This window comes from Narcine bancroftii, chromosome 2 (genome assembly GCF_036971445.1).
Source record: "Narcine bancroftii isolate sNarBan1 chromosome 2, sNarBan1.hap1, whole genome shotgun sequence".
Lineage (NCBI taxonomy): Eukaryota > Metazoa > Chordata > Chondrichthyes > Torpediniformes > Narcinidae > Narcine > Narcine bancroftii.
This window is the reverse complement of record NC_091470.1, coordinates 327,182,927-327,207,783: the sequence shown is the minus strand read 5'-3', so window position 1 is coordinate 327,207,783 and position 24,857 is coordinate 327,182,927. Positions and strand designations below refer to the sequence as shown.

Genomic DNA, 24,857 nt, shown 5'->3' with positions numbered 1-24,857 from the left:
GCTTAAAACAGGAAATAATACTGTGGGGTGGCACAGTTAATATAGCAGTTAGTGCAATGCCTTTACAGCAGCAGTGATCAGGATGTTAGTACAAACTCCTTACAGACAGCGCAGGACTCCAACTCCAGTCCCGATCGCTGGTGCTGTAAAGGTTGAATCTGCCGCTGTTAGTACAAACTCCTTACAGACAGCGCAGGACTCAAACTCCAGTCCCGATCCCTGGTGCTGTAAAGGTTGAATCTGCCGCTGTTAGTACAAACTCCTTACACACAGCGCAGGACTCAAACTCCAGTCCCGATCGCTGGTGCTGTAAAGGTTGAATCTGCCGCTGTTAGTACAAGCTCCTTACAGACAGCGTGCGGCTTGACCACCAGTCCCAATCGTGGCATATTCAACCTTTGCAGTGCCAGTGATCAGGACTGGGGTTCGAGTCCCGTGCTGTCTATAAGAAGTTTATACTAAGGGCAGCAGATTCAAAACGTCCCAGACCACAGAGCACCAGATAATAGAGGTTCAACCAGTCGAATTTTCCTAGGAGTACACCTGTATTGAGAGCATGGTTAATAATTCATTGTTTAAGCTGAATATAATTTTGGTACTATTAGGAATAGATTTCCATGAATAAGTAGATGTTGTCAGAATACTTTTCATGACTTATTTGTCTTTGTCATGGGGGAAGAAAGGGTGAGTTTAAATTCGCCCTTGTTAGAAACTTGAACTGTGATTATTGCACATCAGTCTTTAGTAGTTTCTAAAGACAGCTCTTGATCTTCCATAACCAAAAGCTAACTGGTGGAAGTACTCAGTGGGTCAAGCAGCATCTGTGAAGACAGGGATGATCGAATCTGACTTAATGCAGGGTCACGACTCTGAATTGCAACCATTCTTTTGCTTCTACAGATGCTGCTTTGATTTTTTTTTTGTACCAGATCCCAACCACCTGCTGTCTTGGTGTGGTCTTTTTTTTTTAAATCTTGTTTTTTTTTCAAATCTCCATTACGAAAAGATATGCTGCTTGTATTTTATTTTTCACTACAGTTGGTTGGCTGGTTTTTTAAAAAGAAATCTGGGTGGTATTGTGAAATCTTTTAGGCCAGTGCATAATTAATTGGACAGTGTGCAATCTTGGCATAATTTCAACTAATCATACCTCAATTGATTATACAGATTGTTTCCAGCAAGAATCTGATGCGCCCACTCCTGCTGAAAAATGGGAAGCTTGCAGGGAAAGGGGTAATCTCGGTAAGGAACAAAAATATTTTAAAAATAGCTCATAACTTGAGTGGAAGATTGATTTAAATTTTGATTCTTCTCTCAGATTTATTTTGAAATATTGCTTTAGAATTCAATATATTTCTACTTCATGTCTCACCTTTAACTCTGCTCTCAGTATTGTTTTATTGTGTTGGGATGGTCCTTGCTGAACAGCATGCAATACAAACCTTTTCAACTGTACCTCTGTACACTTGACAATAAATGTAAACTTTAACTTCAAGTTTTTAAACTTTAAAAATAACTTCAGTGCTTCAAATAATATGTCCACGCTTTCATTTCTGGAGCACAAATTTGATGCAGAGAGCTCAATGCCAGGGTTGCTGCAGGTACGCCAATAGGAATGATACATGGAGCATCATCCACCTCCTCCTCTTGGTAGAGGGTGACTTGCTTTTGCTCCATTTCTATACGTTCTGAGGTGATTAATAGTACCCAGAGACTGCCACAAGCTTGAAAGGAACTGTGACTAATTTGGAAAGTATTGTGTTGATTCTGCCATTTCGTTTTGAGGTTCTCCCAATGAATGAAAAGAAGTGTTTTAATTCCCTTTCATCACATTGTGCAGGGTTTGTGATAAATTGCTAGGTTTGCTGCACATCTTGAATCATTTGTTCACCTTGCAATAATGAAACTCGGACAATCTGGTCATATAAACAACCTAGTTTAAAGCTGACTTTGTGCAATTTAGAGCGTAATTGCTGCAGATATTAGTTCATTTCTCCTGCCTGAAGACTTGAAGGATTTTGTAAGCACTGTGCTTACAGGTGCCTGCTGTGGCTATGTTCAAGATTTAAGTTATTGTTCTTCAGACACTTCTCAAGTTATAAAAGATTTTTCTGTGCTCAGAAGAAGACGGTGAAATTCATCCTCCACACTGGTTGAGAAATGACTGATAACTTCAGTAGACTGGCATTAGCATTAATGTATGCAATTTCAGTATGTTTCCAATTATCTGAAACTTTTGGGTCTGGATGTGTTTTGGATAATGGAGAAATGGCTTTAAGCAGGCACAGTAGCATCAGCAAATACTTGTATCAGCCATTGCTGATCCCCGACACCTCCCCACTGCCACTCATGCCCAGGAGCCCAAGGTCCCTTCTCCTGGCGGGAGTCTGAAGTGGCTGTACTCCTTGATGATGCTGGAAGAGCAGAGAACCAAGTACAGTGGAGGGTAAAGAAGAAATATAAAGGGAGAGGGGAGGGAGTTACCTGAAACAAGGGCAACCTCACCATGCGCTGTCTGACCCACCCACTTCCTCCAGTTGCTCAAATTGGCACTAACAGCACGTCAGAACCCCTCACGAGCATGTCGGGTGAACATTTTTTTTCAATTTGTGACATCATGTCTTTATGGCTCTCCTTAGGAGAGTTGACTGAAGGGGGGGTTCTTTTCTTTTTTTTCTATATATAAAAAAAGTTAATGTTTATGGTTAATTGTTGTATATGTCATATTATTTGTTTTTTGAACGAATAAATAGAGTTAAAAAAAAATTGTGACATCATGTTGCCACCAAAAAAAAAAATTAGGATAACTGAGAATTTTGGTTAAGTGGTTTTCAGATAATCAGAAATATACTGTATGCAAAATCTTCAAACATTCAAGGAAGTTTCCAAAGCTGGTAGACCATGAAACAGTATTTTTATTTGAAATAAATATTTTATTTTTTCTTTTGACTCAGATTTTGGCTGAAGAAATAAGAGATAACAACAGAATGGTAAACTTGCAAATTATGGCACAGAATCTGGATAATAAGGTATTGTTGAAATTTTCCAAAATATTTATTTTTAAAATTATTGCCTCTTCAGATCTCATTGTGCCTCTCCTCAAGTGGGAGGGTTGTCAACCACCTCGTGTATTGACCTAACTGTTGGGATTATTTGACCTCATGTAGAGTAATTTGGTGTTGGGGTGGGGGGGGGTGGGGGGCTGAGAGTCACGAGACGCGGAGGATGTAGGACATGGGATCCTAAAGCTCCCAGGAAAATAGAAGAAAATTATTATTTAATTGAAATAAACAGATTAAAATATGAAGGAAGAAGATAAGAATAGTCCATTTACCTTTTAAAATGCCTTTGAAGAAAAGAATTATTGCTGGAACAGATGAAAGTGATGTTCCTGGGTATGAAGAGAAACCTTTGACGCAGAGAAATCACGGGCCCGTCAGAGAGTTGATTTACTGGAAACGACAGCAAGTGTGCCCAACCTATCGGCTGGGGTAGATGGCATCGGGCCAAGGAAAACAGATTCTTTAAGCAAGGTCAGAGTATCAAATTCGAGTGAGAAGATTGATTTCAGTGGTGAATTAGCAAGTATTATGGATCAAGGACAGAGAAGATTTGAAAAGGGTGCTTCAAACACTGAAGATGTTAAACAAATTAAATATAAATCCAAGGCTACCCAAAAGGATAAAGAGAACACTGAATTGCAAGAGACAGTATATGAAATGTGGAATTATATCAGAATAATGTTAAAAGAAATAAAGTATTTAAGATCTGAGCTTAAGGATATGAATGAAAAATGCAAGCAGTTATCAACAAATATGATGTAAGTACAAGAACAAAAGGGTGAGGAAAATCAGGAAATTATGAAGGTTTCGCAAAAGATTAAAAATGTGAAGAAGCTGAAAAATTTGGAGTCTGAAGTTAAGGAAGAAATTGTTGAGAGGAAGATAAATTCAGAAAAAATTGATAAGATAGAAAATTTTAGTTGGAGAAACAATATTAAGATGGTTGGTTTGGAGGAAGAAGTAAAGCATGAAATGAGTCAGTTTCTCCAAGGATGGATACCTAAAGTTCTGGGCGTAAATCAATTTGAAAGTCCAATTGAAATTAAATATGCACATAGACCCCTTCAGACCACGACTGCAACCAAATGGGAAACCTCGCTCTGTAGTAATTAAGTGCTCAAAATATTGAGACAAGGAAAAGATTTTTAGCTTTAGTAGAAGAAAAAGTAAGAATACAGAAAAGTCTACTTGAATATCATGGTTCAAAAGTTTTCTTTTATCTGGATATTACTAAATAGCTGTTAGCTAAGAGGAGTCAGTTTAATGAAGTCAAGAGAGGTCTTTGGGAAAAGGGATACGTTTAATTACCGGATGGCAAAAATAATTTTTTTTATGTATTACAAACAGCCATTATATTTTGTGGAAACTTTGGCTTTTAATTATTTGGAATGAGATATGGACTAGTAAATTAGAGACTCTATTCTGATGTAATACCTGGGAGCTGAAGGGTGCTGGAGTCCATATATATATGTGAATGGAGATATATTGATTGTATTGATGCTTTATTTAACTTTAGAGAATTGATTCATCATGGAATTTAAATTGGATGATGAAAGAGATGTGAGATTTTAATGGATATATGATTAATTAGGATTAATATTAGCTATTTTAGAATTTCATATTTAGAATTGATTTAAAATGAGGTCCAATTGAAATTGGGAATGCACATAGAGTTCTCAACCACTGCTGTAATCAAATCTGATTTGGTGAAAAGTTTACCTTTTAATAGGCTAAGTAAATGAGCAGGAATTATTTGGATTGAGGTAATGGACTATTAAATTGGAGATTTTGTTCTGATGTAACATCTGGGAGATGAAGGGTGCTGGAACCCGTCGGCCGCTGTTTGAGGGTTCGTTTGTAACAATGAGCCACATCTCGTATGATAGTGGTGGGGGTGGGGGGGGGGGTGGTAGTATTTTTTTTTTAAGTGCCATAGGGGGTGTTCTATTATTAAATATATCTTTATGAATGGAGTTCTATTGATTATATTGATGTTTTATTTTAGAGAATTGATTTAACACAAAATTTAAATTGGATGATGGAAGAAATATGAGATTCTTAATAGATATATGATTTACTAGGATTAATAATGGATATATTGAAATTTAATATTTAGAATTGATTTAAAATATAAGGTTTATGTATTTGGGTATGTTATAATGTGTTGGTTTATGTAATATTTATAATTTTTTTAATATTCATTCCTTTTTTTCTTTTCCAGTTTTTTAGGGAGGGGGGATTTAGGTCTTTTTTTTTCCTTAGGGTCTTTGGGGGGGGGATTGAGTGGGTTTTCCTTTTCTATTTTTTAGAGGTCATGTATGACAAATTGTGAATGAAGTATATGTAATATTGATTGTATGGCATCTATAAATTTAAAAAAACTTATTTCTCATCTTTGTGGGCATATTCTTTTAATGTTCTTCCTGAAACATGCCCATATATATATATATAAAACAACAATTTGGTGTTTTATTTGATGTCTCTGGCCTACTAATAATTTATTAGCCACTTCTGATTGCTTTGTATTGGCGGGTGACCATGAAATACTGTTAAAAGTTGTGGGATATTTGATATAATTGAGAGACCTAAGGGCAATTAAAAATCAGCCATGTTGGAGCTACACTTGGTTGGGTTAAACATGCAAGTTTACGTCTTTTTAACATGTCCAGTTGGGTTTCCATGATCCAACTGCTTCAAAGGGGGACTTTGATACCAGTATATTATTTTTAGAAGCATTTTTAAAAATGAAGTATTATTAAAATCAAAGGATTTTAATTTGTAGTCTCTGCATCATAAATCCAGACTTCATGATAGCTAAACTGATTCATTAAAAATTGCAATGTTGTGCTACCTCACTATTCCAGGGTTTTACACTGAGGAGTTTTAATAATTGCCATACAATAGATCAATAATCTTTCTTTTGTTTAGTCTACATCATATTTCAACCAAATCAATAACTTTTTTTCATTGTGGTGGTGGTCAGGATATGTTTGGGAAATCTGACCCATTCTTGGAGATCTACAAACAGACTCAGGATGGAAAGTGGCAAATAGCACATAGAACTGAGGTATGTTGTATCTCAAGAGGTAAATGCTTGCAGTTTACTCTTAACAAATGTTACTCTTTGTATTTTAGCCCTGCTTTCAAGTACTGTTTTATTGTTTAAGTTTGTTTTCAGTAGTACCATTTTAATGATGCTTCAGAGATGTACAACGATAAAGAGACACCATGCCAGTTGGTTGAAATTAATAGAGCAAACTAAACCTTGGGTAGAGTGATGTATTTTAAAGATTATCTAAATGAATGGAAGTGAGCAAAAGAAGCAGAGTATTAAACAATATGCATTTCAATTCTGGAATTCCCTCCCCAAACTCTTGTTCACGCGACTGACCCTTAACTGCCACACTGGATTTGGCTCCAACAGTCAATAAGTTTGCAGATGACATGATAGTAGTTGACTGCTTCAGCAACAACGATAAGTCGTACTACAAAGAAGAGGTGGAAAATCTCATGAAATGGTGTGAGAATAACAACAGAGTCTCAACATGGGTAAGACAAAGGATAGGATTGTGGACTTCAGGAGGACTAGGGTTGACCATCCTCCATTGTACATTAATAGCTCTGTAGTGAGAGAATAAAGAACACCAGGTTCTTCAGAGTCCACTTAAGAAATGACCTAGACACAAAACATCTCACTTGTCAGGAGGTGCAGCAGTGATTGCACTTCCTGAGGTGGACAAGCCTACTGGCCACTATCCTGGAGCTCTATCGTGAGCATCGTGGCTGGTTGCATCACAGTGTAGTATGGTTGCTAAAGAGCATCAGATCAGAGGTCAATCCACAGGACCATAAAGACAAAAAGGATCAGTGGGGTCTCCCTCTAAACTCCACATTCACCCCATCAATGTGATTTAACCTGGTTCATTGTCTAAAGTAGGCTCATAAAACCAGAGAGGACCCCTACCACCCTGCACTAGCATCTTCCAACTACTCTTGTTGGGAAAGAGATACAGGACCACCACACTGAGAAACAATATACCCACGGGCAGTGAAACTGCAAAACGACTGATGAACTGCAGATAGAAATCCTTCGTGACTCAACTATTTATTTAATAATAATATTTAATTATTTTAATATTTGCATACAAGTATTGTGCGCATGTATTGTTTGTGTATTATTTGTATATGTGTTTGCACAGAGGACTAGGGAGCTGGCAATTTTCATGGACTGCTAATTTGGCTATCTGTGAAATTATCTTGCCACTCTCATTCTGAAATGTTCCTGCTACATCAATGTCAAGATAGGCTGCTGAGACTGAAAATGCAGTTGTGTTATCTGATCAAGTAATCCAATCCTAGAGCTCTTAGGTTATCCAACGAGGCATCTTCAGTTTCTTTTGTTGTAAATCAATAACTTTCCAAAAGCTATTGTACAGCCTCCTCACATCAAATTCTATTTAAACACTAAGTTAGGCAAAAATCACATGGGATAAATGCCATCCATTTGGAATGATGGTTTCTATGTTGTTTTATGAAACCAGGCACTGTGCAGTGTGAGTTTCTGACTGTGGTAGAAAATAATGACCTTAAGAGTTCAGATTAGTGCAATTCCTTTTCATTGCAATGTACCTTTATTGAGATGTAACAACTTCAAAGAAATGTAATTGCAATAAACAATATTTAGTTGGTTGACCTGCATTTCTACTGGCACATGCTTGTTCTACATACCCACTTACATGGAATCAAATATATATATATATATATATGATCTCTTTTAAATAAAACGGTGCACAATAAAACTATTTCCATAATACTTGTGATGTGGAAGGAGTCCATGCCAACTCGCTGAGCAATCTCATTATGTCTGCCAATTTTTCCTATGTTCCCATCAACTTTTCCTAGATTCTACTATAAACCATTTACTTACTAACCTGCACACTTCTTTTGGTTGTTGGAAGAAATCTGAACATTCAGAGAAACTGTGTCGTCAAAGGGAGAGTGCATTAATTCTATGTAGGCAACAAAAGCAGTCAGGAGTGAACCTGGGAGCTGGGTTGATGAGGCAGCATTTGTATGACTTTTGCTGGTCACATCCAGCTGCACATTGTAAGCTGTCGAGATGAGAGATATTGTTTATCACTATGACTTTGATGATGGTTAGAGTTGCCTACAGTTGTAAGTGTATTGGCAATGCATGGCATATTATAGTTGGGGCCTTGTCCAGAATTTGAAGTACCTTCCTTATTATTTCTTCCTAAAATGTAGATGAGGAGTCTCCAGAAGACTATTGGGTGATGTAGTCTCCTTCGGAGGGTCTTTCTCCCCTCTATCCTCCTGTGCTGGTTAGTTGTCCTAGACTGCATCTCTGCCACTTGTCCTCTCTATCTTGTTATACTCTGGAGAGGAACATCTTCCAAAGTGCTTGCATACAATTGGGTACAGAGGTAATCAAAGATGGAAAGTGACTAATCATGGGAAATGGGGATGCATTTTCTGGGTAGAATCATGGAGAATGGAGAGTAGAGATGGAATTCCAAGTTAATATTCCAGTGAGTGTATAGTTCTACTTTACAAAATTGGGGAACTAGAGGAAACAGTGGTAGCAATTCCAGTGGTGTGTCAAGTCAACTTTATTTTTCGTTCATATCTTGCTCTCATGGTAGGACGAGACAGCGTTTCTCCAGGACCATGGAGCATATTTACATAGATTTAAGTTAGGAAAGCAGTTAACACATTAAAATATTAACATATTAAGACGTATACACTGAAAGTCCACAGTGTACTTTGCACATCTGTACTGGGAGTTCAGGAGCCTGATGGCTTGGGGGAAAATGCAGTTTCCCTCTCTGGATGTAAGGAACCAAGTGCTTCGATACCTCCTGCCAGATGGAATGTGGAATGTGTGGAGTCTTTCACAATGTTTATTGCTTTCTGTCTGCATTGAGTGTTGTAGATGTCCTCCATGTTAGAAAGAGGCTCCCAATGGTCTTTTCCACTGACTTCTCTATCCTCAACAGGGTCTTGTTGTCTGGGGTGGTACAGCTTCCAATCCAGGCGAAGATGCAGTTGCCTAGGATGCTCTCAATACATCTTCTGTAGAATGTAGTAAGGATGGAGTGTGGGAGATGCACTTTCCTTAGCCTTCGCAGGAAATAGAGGCACTACTGGGTTTTGTTGATTATGGAGCTGGTGCTAACAGACTAGGTGAGGTTCTCCACAAAGTGCACATTGAGGAACTTGGTACTCTTGATGACCTCAACGGTAGAGCCGTCATTGGTCAGTGGAACATGATCTCCCCAGGCCCTGTGAAGTCAACAACCATTTATTTAATTTTTTTTTAATGTTCGGCTACAGGTTGTTTGCTCTACACCAGTTTGTTAGTGTCTGCACTTCGTCTCTGTACGCTGCCTCCTCGTTCTTACTGATAAGGCCCACCACTGTCATGTCGTCAGTGAATTTGATGATTTAGTTTGAGCTGTGTTTGGCTGAACAATCGTGGGTCAGCAGTGAACTAAGCACGCAGCCCTGGGGTGGGGGGGGTGGGGAGGGGGCATGGCACAATGTCATAGTCTGGGAGGTGCTGTTTCCAATCGGGTCTGCTTGAAGTATCCCTGTAAGGAAGGCGAGAATCCAATTGCAAAGGGAAGTGTTTCGACCCAGCAGGCCCAACTTCCTTATTAGGTACTGAGGTATGATTGTGTTGAATGCCGAACTGAAGTCGATAAACAGCATTTGAGCATACAAGTCTTCATTTTCCAGGTGGGTGAGTGCTAGATAAAGGACAGCATCAATAGCATCATCCATAGAGTGGTTGGATATGCAAACTGCAGGAGGGACAGCAGGTGCTTGATGTGCCCCATGACGAGCCACTTGAAGCATTTCATGATGGTGGGCATGAGTGCGAGAGGGTAGTAATTGTTGAGGCAGGACAGACTACTTTGGCACAGAGATGACAGTGGCGGCTTTGAAGCACATAGGAACCATAGCACTTTTGAAGAAATGTTAAAGATGTCAATGAGAACATCTGCTAGCTGAGCCACACAACCCCAGAACACTTTACCAGGAATGTTATCCAGTCCAGCAGCTTTCCTTGGGTTGACTTTGCCTAGTTCTCTCTTAACATTGGCCACTGAAAGACACAGCACCTGATCCCTTCGAGGAGAGGAGGTCTTCTCTGCTGCCACATTGTTTTTTTGCCTCAAACCCCGTGTAGAATTTGTTCAGTTCATCTGGGAGGGAGGGATCACCAGCACATGAAGATGGAGTAGTCTTGTGGTTAGTGATATATTGGATCTCTTTCCACATGTGTTGCATGTCTTTGCTGTCCAGGAAATGATAGTGAATGCACTGGGCCTGCACACATTTAGCCTTCCTGATGGCCTTAGACAGCTTGGCTCTTGCTATCACTAGGGCTGCCTTGTCACCCGCTCTGAAGGCTGCGTCTCGGTTCCTGAGCAGCATGTGCATGTCTGCAGTCATCTATGGCTTCTGATTAGAACAAGTAGTGATGGACTTGGGCTCAGTGATGTCGTCAATACACTTACTAATGTAGCTGGTCACTGTTGCCGTATACTCCTCCAGATTTATGCAGTTGCCAATGGTTACTGGTTCCTTGAACGTGTGCCAGTTAGTGAGCTCAAAGGAGTGTTGAAGTGCCTGAATGCCCCCATTGGCCAGGTTTTAACCTGTTTCAGGACTGCTCTGGACCATCTAGCGAGCAGTCTATATGCCGGGATTAGCATTACAGAGATGTGGTCCAACCTTAGTTGTGGCCTTATTGAATTGATACACATTCCACTTGTGAGAGCATAATTTATTTACTATGTTCTCATCTCTCTCTGCTTCTTTTATCAGGTTATCAAAAATAACTTGAGTCCGAGTTGGAAAGCATTCAGAGTTGCTTTACATTCCCTCTGTGGTGGTGATTTACAGAGACCAGTCAAGGTATTCAATTTTACTTAAAGCAAAGACTAATTCTCATTTCAAGAGAAAGCTGAGAACAATTTTGTTTGTGCAAAGTGATTAATTACAGAACAGATTTTTATAATTTTGAAGTTGAGGTCATCTCTAAGGGAAAAATTGCAGCATCTGAGGTTCCAAAGCTAATTGTGGCTTTAATGTGATAATGCTTAATCTCAGACCTCCATTATATTTGCAAATATATTTTGTATTCCTGTAGGTGGAAGAAAGTTATGGAAATTAAAAGGCATTTTATTCTTTCTGTACTCGTTTCAGTCTTGGTATGGAAACTGTCATTTCAAAATTGTTTTCCCTTTTTAAAATGTGCAACATACCATGCTTAATGTTGGACTGGACACTGCTGTAATTAACAGTAGCACAATCAAATAGTTTTCTATTAACCTATAAATCAGCAAAACATTAACATGCACAAGTAAGTCTCCGATATTGGGCATAATTTGTGATATTAGAAAAATCAGATGACCCAGTAAGTTGTACTTCCTGTTGGTAAATTTGCTGTCAATGCCACAATGTTTTGTGGCAAGTTTCTTTTAATATATTGAATAGAAATTTTGTTATTTGCTCCCTTTTAAATTATCCAGAAAAGGTTGTGTTTAATATTCTTTGCAGAACTAAAATTTTAATGAATAAAAATAGTCCTTAATGTTCTTACCAGGCAATTGAATTGTCCTCGACAAAAAAAAATTGTTTTTTGAGAAATTTTCCAAATGTGGGATTATTTCAAGTAAAGGCACAACTCTTGTTATGCTTTTATTTTTATTTTTGTAGCAACAAGCAGAAGTCGATTGGCAATCTGAGTTGGTTTTATTTAAATAGAGTTAATGTTGGGAAATTGCCTGGCACAATGAACTCCAAAATGGCGGTACTGAGGTCAACCCAGTATTAAGTGTAGATTAATGTTGCAGACTGTCTTTGCATAATCTTGGTGGGCATTTATTTTGTTGTGCTCACTTCCCTCCTTGTCAATGAGCCATCTGCTACGATTTGTGTATCATGGATGCTACTTTGGCAATTGAATGCACGTAACACCGAAAGGCAAGGGCACTGATCTAATTTCTCACTAATGTAATTTTATTAGCATAATGCAATTAAAATTTTCTGAATATTTGGAGTGATGCTGTTTGTCAATTGATTGAAATCTAATTTTTGTTGTGAAAATGTATATATTTTTTTAAAAAACCCTGATGCTGGAAATCTGAGGAGGTTAGAGACAGAAGAAAATGCTGGTAAGATAGAGATTGTGTGGTCAGGCAGCATTTCTGGAAAGAAAAATTGAGTTATTGTTTCATGTCCACAACCCTTTAACAAAACTGAAAGAGATAGTTGATCTGAAACATGGACTGTTTCTTTTCACACAGATGCTGCCTCACTTTTGTTGTGTGGTTTCAGATCTGTTTCAAGATGCATACCAATAATTAATGTTTTTTAGCTTTCTGAAGAAAAATTTCCATCATTACTGTTGCAAATTTTGTATTATTCTTGGAGAACTTGAATGCAAGAATTTACTATGTCGTGCATAGCTAGTCTGTTCAAATATCCCACTAAATTTAGATGCATGATTAGATTGCTTGCATTCCTGATCCAAAATGAAGATATGGATTTGTACCAAAGAGAATTGATTATTCAGTGCTGTGTGGACAGACAGAAGAATGCCTAATCTCTAAATGCCTCTGTTTTACTGACAAGCCCCTCTTTTGCTTTCACCAGGTGGAATGTTATGATTACGATAATGATGGATCGCATGATTTAATAGGCTTATTTGAGACCACTGTTGCAAAATTTCAAGAAGCATCACAGAGTGGAGTAAGATTTTTAATTTGAATTTTGTCCAATTGTTGCTTCATTGTTTGTGGAAGGAAGAATATCACGACATACACTTCCAACATGTCACCACATCACTAACATTTCATCTTCAAATGTTCCATCATCAAAATATTTCAAAGGCAAATGGTTGATTTGCCACTTCCATTTTTCATTTTTTTGTTTCTCATTCATGTGCACATCTTTTGAGATTGGTAAATGCCTCCCATTTATACATCTTTAGTACTTACTTAAGTGGACCAATAACAATAAAACTCCCACTATCCAGAATTCAATCAACTGGCCAAAAAAAATCACAGAAAACAGGTTTAAATATATTTATCCGTTCAGTTGTCTTTGCAGGTTGAATAAGCTAGTCCCTGATCTTTGCTGTTTAATCTCAAGATCCTTCAGCAGGTGTTAGGCTCCTTACTTGTTTTTAGAAGGATATAGCAATGGGCCAGATTGGCTACTGATTAGATGCCGATGACAGTTGTGCTAAAACTGCATGGTTTCCTTGGGTATAAAATGCAGGTCGATTTATCTTGTTTATTCTATAGTATCAATCTAATTAAGCATGAGCATTATCTCTAACTAAACATATCTTCAGTTGTCTGGTTCATTTTGATTTTGAACAGCAATTCAGAACGTGTTTTCCATTTTTTTGTCCTATCACTAGTTTGATATTGTGAGAGATTGGTACTGAGAATCTGACATTGGTGTTTTGCAGTTTGCGTTTGAATGCATTAATCCAAAGAAAAAGCAGAAAAAAAAGAATTACAAAAATTCAGGAACTGTGATTATTAAGACCTGTGAGGTATGAATGATTACGTTTTATTATGTGCATTTCAAGTTGAGCTACTCCTATTGAATTTGTGAACATATCATTTGCTTTTTTTAAAAAAATAAGTGAATATATTACATCTTAATTTTCAAGGTTCTGTTTGGATAGTAACTCATGCTTGTAGTCACCGCTTTCTGGGCGCTGAAAACCAATTTGTTCACAACAAAGTTGGTGGTTCAAGTTAAACTGATCATGTATCCACGATTCTAGGAGAACGTTCTTCAAAATGCATCAAAGTGGGTTGCTTGAGCTGCCAGAGGAGGTAGTAGAGATGCATAGAATTGCAATGGTCAAATGGTGTTTGGGTATGGATAGGAAGGGAGGAGGAATACTGATCTAATCCAAGCAAGTAGGATGAGTGTCAATAGGCATCATGGTCAACATGAATGAATTTGGCTGAAAACCCCTTTCAGTGTCAGTACCATTAACAAATCCTATGATTTTTCCACTGAATACAAACAAAGAAAGTGATTCAGAAAGTTTAAGTGGAATAATCCCAGTGATTGGGCTGCAACCTGGCAAGCTTGGTTCAGCTTCATGTGAGGCAATTTTCATTTTCATGTGATTAGTTGTCAACGGCATCAGGTAAAGAAGCATCATAGAGCAAAGGTGAATATTTGGTGGGATAGGTTTTCTCTCCTCCCCCCACTACCCCCAAAAACCATTTTGAGTGCCCTATGCAGTTCTCCCTTGGACTACAAGGTTGAGATCTTTTTATTTATCTATTCCCAGAGGGCATGCACCTTTTGTGGCCTTCGTTACAGGTTGAGAAGGCAGTACATTTTTTTGTGCTAGTCTTCAGAAGGGTGATTGCAGGCACCATCAAATATAATCTAACAGACCTTTTTGGAAGATGAAAACTTGTATAACAAAGATATTTAATTGGAGGATAGGAGAAAACATTTTTCTGAATTGAGTGGAGTACATAGTGGGATTCCATGTATCTACATTGGCACATCTGTTTTTTTAAAAAAAAAACTAGTATCACCTGGAGCTTGATATAGTAAAAATGGCAGATGGGACTTTATTACAGTGTTTTAAACGGTGAGAGGGTTCGTGGTAGAATTCTTCAGGATGAACACAGGTAAAATGTGCAGATGTGGCAGATGTGATTTATTGAACGCAAACAAGGAGTAATACTTCTTAAGTGATTGTAGTTTAATTTAAAGGGTATAGAAGTGGATTATGAAAGGGCATACTGATTAGATGGTATAAACATGTTTCCTAGCATGAGCCCAGAGATGAAGAACTTGAGAAATATGGAGACAAAATATTGAAGACAATTGAATGGTGATTTTTGTTGCACAATGTATTTAATCCAACTAAATATTCAATTAACAGATTGTGAAAGAGTATTCTTTCCTGGATTATGTTATGGGTGGCTGCCAGATGAACTTTACTGTAAGTTGCAAATTATTTCTCATTTAAACATGAACATAAAAATTAAAAGCAGTCATTCATTCAGCTCTTAAACCTGCTCCACTATTCAATGAGATCATTGCTGACCTCAACTCCTGTTCACACAAGGAAACCATTTACTCTATTGCTTTGAGTATTTATCTACTTCTTTCTTAAAAATATTCAGACTCTATCCCCTTTGAGAAAGAGCATTTCAAAGAATCACAGCTATTGGGGGGGGGGGGGGGGGTGCAGAAAACATCTTGTCTGACAAGTTGGCAATCGCTTTTTGAACAATGACTCCAGGCTCTAGATTCTGCAAGAGCATGCTGAATTAGTGGAGTTTTAATGACTTGGTCTGGTAAATGATTTCAATTGCATTAGCCTGTTACCATTTTGAATAAAGAGACCAGAACTGTATATTTGACCAATTTAACTGAAGCATGACCGCTCCCCCCTTCAATTTCTGTCACCATAAATGATAACATTGTTAGATTATTACATTCTCTCGTAAAACCATGATTTCCAAATCTTGCACGAGGACATCCAGATCACTGTTGTCAAACTTGTATTTTCCCACATTTTATTCAGTTTACCAGATCTTCTTAAGTGATGTACTTACCTTATTGACTCCACATAATACAAATTCACTAATGTGAAATCATTAAAGTGCCAAACAAATTTGATAGTTATTAGTCAAATTCTGACACCGACAGAGCTCAAATAAGTTATCCATCATATCTGGTTGTCTATATCAAAGACTAATTTCAAATGGATTATGTTTAAGGATTAGGGGGAAGTGTAAGAGTAGATTTTATCCAAGTTTAAACAATTTAATTAGGAGTTTAGAATTGGAAGCAAATGCTAAATTATACTTTGATCAGTTTATTATTTTGTTAATGACGGGATAAATCCCTTGGGGATAACAATAACTTTCTATTGGGGAATGAGGAAATTGCAGAGAAATTAAATATGTTTTCGTCTGCATAGATGAGAAAGTCTCTCAAATTGTGGAAGATAATGGGTCTGGTGCGAATGAAGAGCTGGGAAAAATAACTTAAAATTAAGTGGAATTTGGGGGGGGGAAACAGAAAGGGATTTATTAGCATTAAATCCCAAAGATCTGATGATCTGCATCCAAAGATTTTGAATGAGTTTATTTTTTTAAATTTAGAGATACAGCATAATAACAGGCCCTTCTGGCCTACGAGCCCAAATATACCAATTAACCTACAAATCCAGTACATTTTTGGAAGGTGGAAGGAAACCCAAATGATCATGGGAAAAACATACAAACTCTTTACTAATGGCATCCACTTTGAACCCAGTTTACTGGCGCTGTAATACTGTTGCGCAAGCCATGTTGTCCTTATCGAGTCCTGAATGAATTGATGATCACCATCCAGGATTCCATGGTTGCTGAAATGATTCCAGAGACAAAAGGTCCCATTTCTGTGCTCTTTGACCCTGTGACAATGGACAATGGTACATGAATCTCTTTTGTGTAAATTGGGAACCATTAAAACCAGCTAGCTTGACATCAGTAGATGGGAAATTTCTAGGATCTACTATTAAGAAAGAAGTTGCAGCTTTATTACAAGTAAACTATGGGATTGGAAAGAATTACCATAGATTTTGTGAAAGGAAAATCACATTTGATAAACATTTTCCCTGTGAGATTCCTTCTATTAGAATAATTGAGGGGGAGATGTAAATGTGGTGGATTTTGACTCTGAAGCCTGTTAATTAAAATGCAACACCAAAGATTCAACAAAATGTTTAATAAAATTTTAAGGAACCTAATGATGTGAGAAATTCATACATCGACCCAATTTATTATTGTCAAATAACAAAAAAATTTGAAACAGATCATGTACACATCATTGTTTCCTTATTCTTCATTCCTAGGTTGGCATCGATTTCACAGGCTCCAATGGTGATCCTCGCTCACCTACGTCTCTACATTATATAAATCCTAATGGAAATAATGAATATCTGATGGCAATCTGGTCTGTTGGACTGGTCGTTCAAGACTATGACACGTAAAGTATTTCTTCCCACCCCCAATAAAATTATTGCTATAAAATAGGATGTTACAAATACCCAAGGAATTTGTCCAGGCATGAATTTAAAAAAATAAATAGACCAATGTAGAATTCAGATTTCAGATTTATTGTCAGAGTACAACCATGAAATTCTTTTGTCCCTGTGGGCAAGGCAGAATTACCACTTTGTAGCGACTGCTGTAGCAGTGCTACTGAGTAGAAAGACGTCCACACAGTGTGAGGATGAACCAAAGAATGACTTTATTGGTTTGAATTTGCTGTGCCTCTGCACTGGCTTGCCCATTTCCGGTGACACACCCACTGGCTTCTGGAAGTGACATCATCACATTGTGGTGTCACTCTCCAGCTGGCGGGCTGCTACGCGCAAGCGGAGGGCTCCTTAGCCCGGACATGGCGCTGCTAGGCATGGGCTCCTTATCGGCAGTGAAGTGGAGTCCGCGCCATCTTGGACCAGCCATGTGTTGCAGCAATTCGGCCAGTTTACTCAAGTGGTTGCTTGGGCCGCTACAACTTATTGGTAGAGTGAAAAAACTGCACAGCGTAAACATGTAAACAAATAAAAACTGAAACAGATAATAAATATAAACAAACTGCAATACAGATAGAATAAGAACAATCAATAAAGTGCACAGGAGTCCTTAAATGAGTCTCTGATTGAGTTGTTGAGTCTGATGGTGGAAGGGTAGCAGCTGTACCTGAACCTGATGGTGTGAGTCTTGTGGGACCTATACCTCTTTCCTAATGGCAGTAGTGAGAACAGAACATGTGCTTGGTGGTGTGGATCCTTGATGATTGCTGCTGCTCTCCCACGGCAGTGTTCCCTGTAGATTTTCTCCATGGTGGGGAGGGTTTTTCCTATGATGTTCTAGGCTATGTCCACTACCTTTTGATGAGCTTTACACTCAGGGTTATTGGTGTCCCCATACCAGACTGTGATGCTACCGGTCAAATCATTTTCCACCACAGATCTGTAAAAAAATTTGCCAGCTTTTCTGGTGTCATACCAAACCTCCGCAAAATGCTGAGGAAGTAAAGGTATTGACCTGCTTTCTTCATGACGTCATCGGTGTGTTGGGTCCAGGAAAGATGCTCCGAGATGGTGACTCCCAAGAACTTGCTCTAGTTTGCAATTTTTAGTTTCTAAATAAGTTATTTTGTACTATGTTAAAATGTCTCCCTCCCTGCCCTCTAATCTCCTATCAATGTAATTCATTTGCAATTAATCTTTGATATGGGCAATTGGCTAACTCGTGTCACTGATAGTCCCTTTGTGCAATTAATTATATTTATCTAGAATATTTGAACTATAAATAGAATAAATTATCTTCCTCTGCATGGGAACCATTCTGGAATTTGCTAACACAGATTCACCACCTACAGGAGCTACTCATTCGTTTGCCAAATCCAGATGAAATATCTCTCTGTTTGTCCTAAAGCACCTTAGAGATTTAGTTTTAAGGATCTGAGCACCACTGGGACCCAATACAATTCTTACTTTCAACACCTTTTTTTGAATATTTAAAATTTTAAAAACACAATTACACTTCAATTAATATATAAATAAAAATACATGTAGTATATAAACCTAATTTTCCCCCCTCCCTCCCTGCCACACGCTTCCCTACCTCGAATGATTTTCCACAGTAGGTAAATGATATTACCTCTTTTTCTTTCCTATCGCTGTGCTTTGCCTGCTTTTAAAACATGTATTTCTAAAAGTTTGACATTTTCAATAAACAAACAAAATTAAGCACCAATAACTTTAAAAAAAAAACAAAATAGTCTTGCATTTCTGTCTCCACTAAGACAATCTAGTTTAAAGTAAATGGATTCGCAAATTGCGCTGTTTCTTTACTCTTTAAGAACCAATGTAAATTTTCAGGTTTCGGTAAGAACCAGTTCATTGGAAGTCCTTGTGGAGTTTGACAGTGGAGCATTTTGAAAGATTAATTCTTCCCGGCCTGCTTACATTCAACTCTGCAAATGCCAGCAGATCAGTTTAAATCTGTTTCCACTTACCAGCAACATCAAGACGACAATTATCAAAATTACCAATAAAACTTATAATTTCTGTGATTATTTAAAATGAAATGTGTGTGCCATTACAGGATGTGATTGGAGAATCAAGGAGTTGTGTAAGCAAATTGGATTTTTGAATATGATTTTCTGTGGATCTTTTTTGAATATGCATCAATAACAAATATAGTGCTTATCTGTAATCATACTCAATAAATTAAAAAAGATGCAAAAAGAATACAAAATTTTATATTTTCTCCCCCTCCCTCCCCAAAAGAGTAATGAAAAAAAAAACAGAAAAAGCCTGCCTGAATTAATCATATTAATTGAATTTCAAATTTACAAATATAATCTTAAATCTTAATTAACTAGGGTGAGCTGGAGCAGGCGTAGCCGACGCTGTAGATGAACTCTTACCAATAAAATCCATAAGGTTTCAAAATCCTATGAAAATTTTCTGGTTGATTACACAAATTATGCGTTATTTTCTCAAACCCACATTATTGTCTAATTTCCACGTTACGGGTATACATTTCTTTTCTCCTGCTATTGCTACACTTAAAAAATTCCTCTGATTAATATCTAACTTCAAATCATGAATATCACCTAACAAAAATATTTTTTGGGTCTTTCAAAACTTGCATCTTCATAACTTGTCCCAATAAAGTACTTGTATTCTTCCCAATATATTTCTAGTTTTTTCACATTGCCATACTGCATGTAAAATGGTTCCTACCTCTTTATTACATCTAAAACATTGATAAGAGCAATTAGAATTAAGTCCATGTAATTTATGTGGAATATAATTGGTGTGTTTATATTTAAAAAAAATTACCATTTGATATCTGACATTAATTGTGTTGGTTACACTTTCGTAACATAATTTTGACCATACTTCTTCATTTTCTGTGGATCTTGAAGTTCTCTGTGTATGGTTAACTCACAAGATGCCAAATACTTCATTACAGAGACAAGATGTTCCCAGTGTTAGGATTCGGTGCACAGATACCCCCTAAATGGCAGGTAAATATAGATAATTTGTATTTACAGGTTGAGTACCCCTTATCCGAAATGCTTGGGACCAAACGTTTTTCGGTTTTTTGGACTTTGGAACAATGAAACTAAGTAGCATCAGTAACTGTATTAGTGGTTAAATAGCAACAACAAACAACGGCAGGCTTTTTGACCACTAATTCACATGAAATAATTTTTAGTACTTGCCAAAAAAAATTTGATCTCTACTGACAAGAGAAGTCAACCTCCCTAGCCACTCCACTGCCAATCCCCGATATCGGTCCCCATTCCTTCTCGAGAGCCCAAGGCTACTTCTTCCATGTGGACGGCACCACACCTGATGTTGACAATGGAGTTGCTGACTCCAACTTTCTTTGGCTTGGCTTCGCGGACGAAGATTTATGGAGGGGGTAAAAAGTCCACGTCAGCTGCAGGCTCGTTTGTGGCTGACAAGTCCGATGCGGGACAGGCAGACACGGTTGCAGCGGTTGCAGGGGAAAATTGGTTGGTTGGGGTTGGGTGTTGGGTTTTTCCTCCTTTGCCTTTTGTCAGTGAGGTGGGCTCTGCGTTCTTCTTCAAAGGAGGTTGCTGCCCGCCAAACTGTGAGGCGCCAAGATGCACGGTTTGAGGCGATATCAGCCCACTGGCGGTGGTCAATGTGGCAGGCACCAAGAGATTTCTTTAGGCAGTCCTTGTACCTTTTCTTTGGTGCACCTCTGTCACGGTGGCCAGTGGAGAGCTCGCCATATAACACGATCTTGGGAAGGCGATGGTCCTCCATTCTGGAGACGTGACCCATCCAGCGCAGCTGGATCTTCAGCAGCGTGGACTCGATGCTGTCGACCTCTGCCATCTCGAGTACTTCGACGTTAGGGATGAAAGCACTCCAATGGATGTTGAGGATGGAGCGGAGACAACGCTGGTGGAAGCGTTCTAGGAGCCGTAGGTGGTGCCGGTAGAGGACCCATGATTCGGAGCCGAACAGGAGTGTGGGTATGACAACGGCTCTGTATACGCTTAGCTAAAGACTTGGACCCAGCTCCATTTGGCATCTTCCTGACCAGAAGCAAAGTTTTTTTTTTAACTGTTATTGTAATCAAACTGGTGCCAACAGATCGTCAGAGCTCCACATGGGCAAGTCAGGTGTTGATTTTTTTTTCACGTGATGTCATGTTGGCGGTTAAAAAAAAATTCAGTTTATTTGGATCTTTTTGGTTTTCGGATAAGGGGTACTTGTTTTTTTTTAAATTTAGTATTGGTGTTCAAATCACTGTGTTTTTTCATCTTTTAGGTATCACATGAATTTGCAGTTAATTTCAAACCTGACAATCCATTTTGTGCAGGTATGCAATTCCTTAAAATATATGACAATGGATTGAAAATGAGATAAATTTTGGGAATGGAAGAAATGCACAATTAGCTTAATTTAACATTTTCACATTTTTCTCTTATACTAGTAGTGTAACTAATGTTCACTCTAATTTTTATTTAACTTGTGATTTGCTTAACTTGCAAATTTTTATGACACAACTCTGTTTCTGGGAATGTTACTTCAATATATAAAAAAAAAACGGGGAGTTTTGAAGCACCTTTTTGTGATTCTTTTGAATTAACAGTGGTTTCTGAAAACTGAATGCAGCTGATGAAAAATGGGATTTTCAGACCACATTTAAATTTTTTTTTTAAATTAAAGGTTGAAATTTAACAGAGCCAGGATATTTATTTTTGCTGCTTTTTTACTGCTTTAATGTTACACCTGTGTTGCAATTTTCTGTATAGCAAGCCCCTCCACTCAACCCACGCAAGAGAATCTTTCGGAAGTATTTCTGTAAACAGGATTGCTCCTGCAGTACATGGTCAACAGGAGAGGGGATTCAAAGTTGTCCGTGTACAATTTAATGTTAATTTAATGTTAAATTGCATGTTATATGTTTATGATTCTTTGAAAACTCAAGTGCTCTTAGCAATACAAATTGATACAATAACTAGAAAGACTATTCTCAAACCGAGGAAAACATTTTAGAAATAACACAGTGCAGTGGCATATTGGGCAACAAATTAATTCACAAATTTGAGAAACAGAATTAAAATTTGCTCATTTGGATCTTGCATCAAAAATAAATACTAAATGTTTATAGTAAAACACAATGCTCGAGAAATTCAGCAGGTCAAACCGTGTACTTTACATATCAAAGATACAGATACATAACCAACGTTTCAGGCTTGAGCTTAAGTGAAACCTTGATCATACTTTAGCAGTAGCTACGAAGGAGAAACAAGAGCAGAAACCACAAGCTGGAGTCAGTTTAGTTTCCAACTGTTTTAATTCAAAAGCCCACGCTGTGCCTTATAAGGCAGCCGTCAAGTCCCGCCCCTGTGTCAGCTGTGATGTGACGACGCAGCCGAGGGCGCGTGCAAGGAATTTCTGGCCACGAGGGAGCCCGAACCCGGCAGCACCATCTTGACAGTCGCGGCCGTCACACACGGAGAGGGTTCGCCTGTGTCACAATGTGCGCTGCCACAGAACCCCCCCCCCCCCACCAAGTCCAGCTTAATGTTCTGCTGCCCTTAGTGGCTATGGGGTTATGCCCTTAGGCGGTCACTCCTGACGCCTGGGCTGTGCTGGAACGATCAGCTGGCTGAGGTCCAGGTGTGCTACCTTCAGCCTGTCTGCCGTGAAGAATTCCTCCCGACCCCCAATGTCCAGCGTGAAGGTCTTGCCAGAGTTGCATAGGACCTTGTACAGGCCTTTGTAAGATCGTTGGAGGGGGGCTGAATGCGGGCCATGGTGAACGAACACAAAGTCTACAGTTGATAAATCCTTAGGAATGGACGCCGGCCGGTTTCCATGGTGCAAGAGTGAGGGGGGGTGGGGGTGGGGGTGCAAACGAGACTAACCTGTCTTTGCCGGCAAGGCAAGGCAACTCAGATATAGAGAATAGGTGGCAGGGGTCCTTGGCCACTGTGAAGACGTGGGCGAGGGGCTTGTGGTCTGTAAACACCGTGAATGGCCTGCCCTCCAAGAAATACTGAAAGTGCCTGATAGCCAGGTAGAGTGCCAGGAGTTCCCTGTTGAACGTGCTGTATTTGAGTTTGGGGGGACGCAGGAGACTGCTGAAAAGGCCAGCAGTCTCCACTGACCTTTGAAGGATTGCTTAAGTACGCCTCTGATGGCTGTGATGATGCATCCACGATGAGTGCCGTGGGTACGTCGGTTCTGGGATGAACCAGCGAGGTGGTGATCAGTAAGGGATTGCTTAAGGTGGGATGTGGGTGGGAATAAAAAGTTTGAAAACCACTGTTTTAATGGTACCTAATTGACTCGTTATGTGCACGGCTTCATAACTTCAAAGGAAATGGGCCAATGACAATTTTTCTCAAGCAAAATATTTCAGTAACAATTGGATCTAGAGCAATGGTTCTCAACCTTCCCTTCCCACTCACATACTACCTTAAGCAATCCCTTACTAATCACAGAGCAGCTATGGCATAGGGATGACTTAAAGTGGTATTTGAGTGGAAAGTAAAAAGTGGGGACCACTGCTCTAGAAGATGCACAGTCAGCTGGATATTTATCATTTTTAAGAATGAAAGAGATTGATGCTTTAAAATGGTTAATAGAATATCTAAACCTCACAAATATGAGGAATAAAGCAAACTTCTGTCTACAATTCAATAGGAGAGTCTCACTTTGCTCATTATTTATTACTAGATATTTTTGTGTTTGCTGTTTAGGTACATTTCTTTTGTTTGCATACACTTCTTTCTTCTTGAGAACAGTTTACAGTTACCAGTAATTAGAAATTCTGCATGGCCTGCTGGAAATAGAATCTCAGGGATGTGTGTGATGTACACGGACAACTTTGAATCCCCTCTCCTGTTGACCATGTACTGCAGGAGCAATCCTGTTTACAGAAATACTTCCGAAAGATTCTCTTGCATGGGTTGAGTGGAGGGGCTTGCTATACAGAAAATTGCAACACAGATGTTTTTTTCAAACACAACCCTTGTACTGAGGGGGGAAAAAATGACCACCCATAAGTAATGCAGGTGTATGCATTTTTGCATGTGAAATCCTTTTGCATCAAGTTTCAGTTGAAAAAAATTGGGTGAATGGAATGGAACCTATTTGCTAAGTATGTGAGGATGTCTGCATATTCAGACATTTCATATTTGCATGTTTGTCATTTTAAAAAGGTAAAACAACAAAAGAAATTTACTATTTTGTGGGATCTCAAGGTGCTGTTCCCTTGTTCATCCTACATGGATTAAGTTCTTTTCCATTGTACACCTGCAAACCTAGAGCATTAGTTAACAGTCCAATGTGAAAAATGTGAGAGAGTAAATGCGGAACACTTTTGGATGAGATAAACTGTTTCTGCATTTCCTTTCCTGTTTTCTAAATGTTCATTTTTGTGTGCTTTGGCTGTTGGAAGATGTGATTATCCTATAGTATTACAACATTGTAAATTACAGCACAGGACTTTAGGCCCACAATGTTGTGCCAACCTATATAAACCTACTTAACAAACTAAAACTTCCCTACCCTATAACCCAATATTTTTCTTGCATCCATTTACCTGTCAATCCTTTAAATGTCCCTACTGTAACAACCTACACTACTACCCCTGGCAATGCCCTCTACTCTGTAAAACAAAAAAAAAATTTAGCCCTGGC

General features: G+C 38.5%; 1 protein-coding gene across 4 annotated transcripts in view; it reads left to right on the top strand.

Moving 5' to 3' along the window:
- Positions 1–24,857, top strand: part of LOC138755638 (copine-3-like) — a 47,102-nt gene that overhangs the window by 11,184 nt on the left and 11,061 nt on the right. For all 4 annotated transcript variants that reach the window (XM_069921992.1, XM_069921991.1, XM_069921993.1 and 1 more), the window contains exons 4-13: positions 1,168–1,242; positions 2,955–3,029; positions 6,046–6,129; positions 10,917–11,006; positions 12,750–12,845; positions 13,573–13,659; positions 15,028–15,087; positions 16,993–17,126; positions 20,135–20,189; positions 21,472–21,523. In XM_069921992.1, the coding sequence (XP_069778093.1) occupies positions 1,168–1,242; positions 2,955–3,029; positions 6,046–6,129; positions 10,917–11,006; positions 12,750–12,845; positions 13,573–13,659; positions 15,028–15,087; positions 16,993–17,126; positions 20,135–20,189; positions 21,472–21,523 (808 nt within the window). The remainder of the gene's footprint in view (positions 1–1,167; positions 1,243–2,954; positions 3,030–6,045; positions 6,130–10,916; positions 11,007–12,749; positions 12,846–13,572; positions 13,660–15,027; positions 15,088–16,992; positions 17,127–20,134; positions 20,190–21,471; positions 21,524–24,857) is intronic.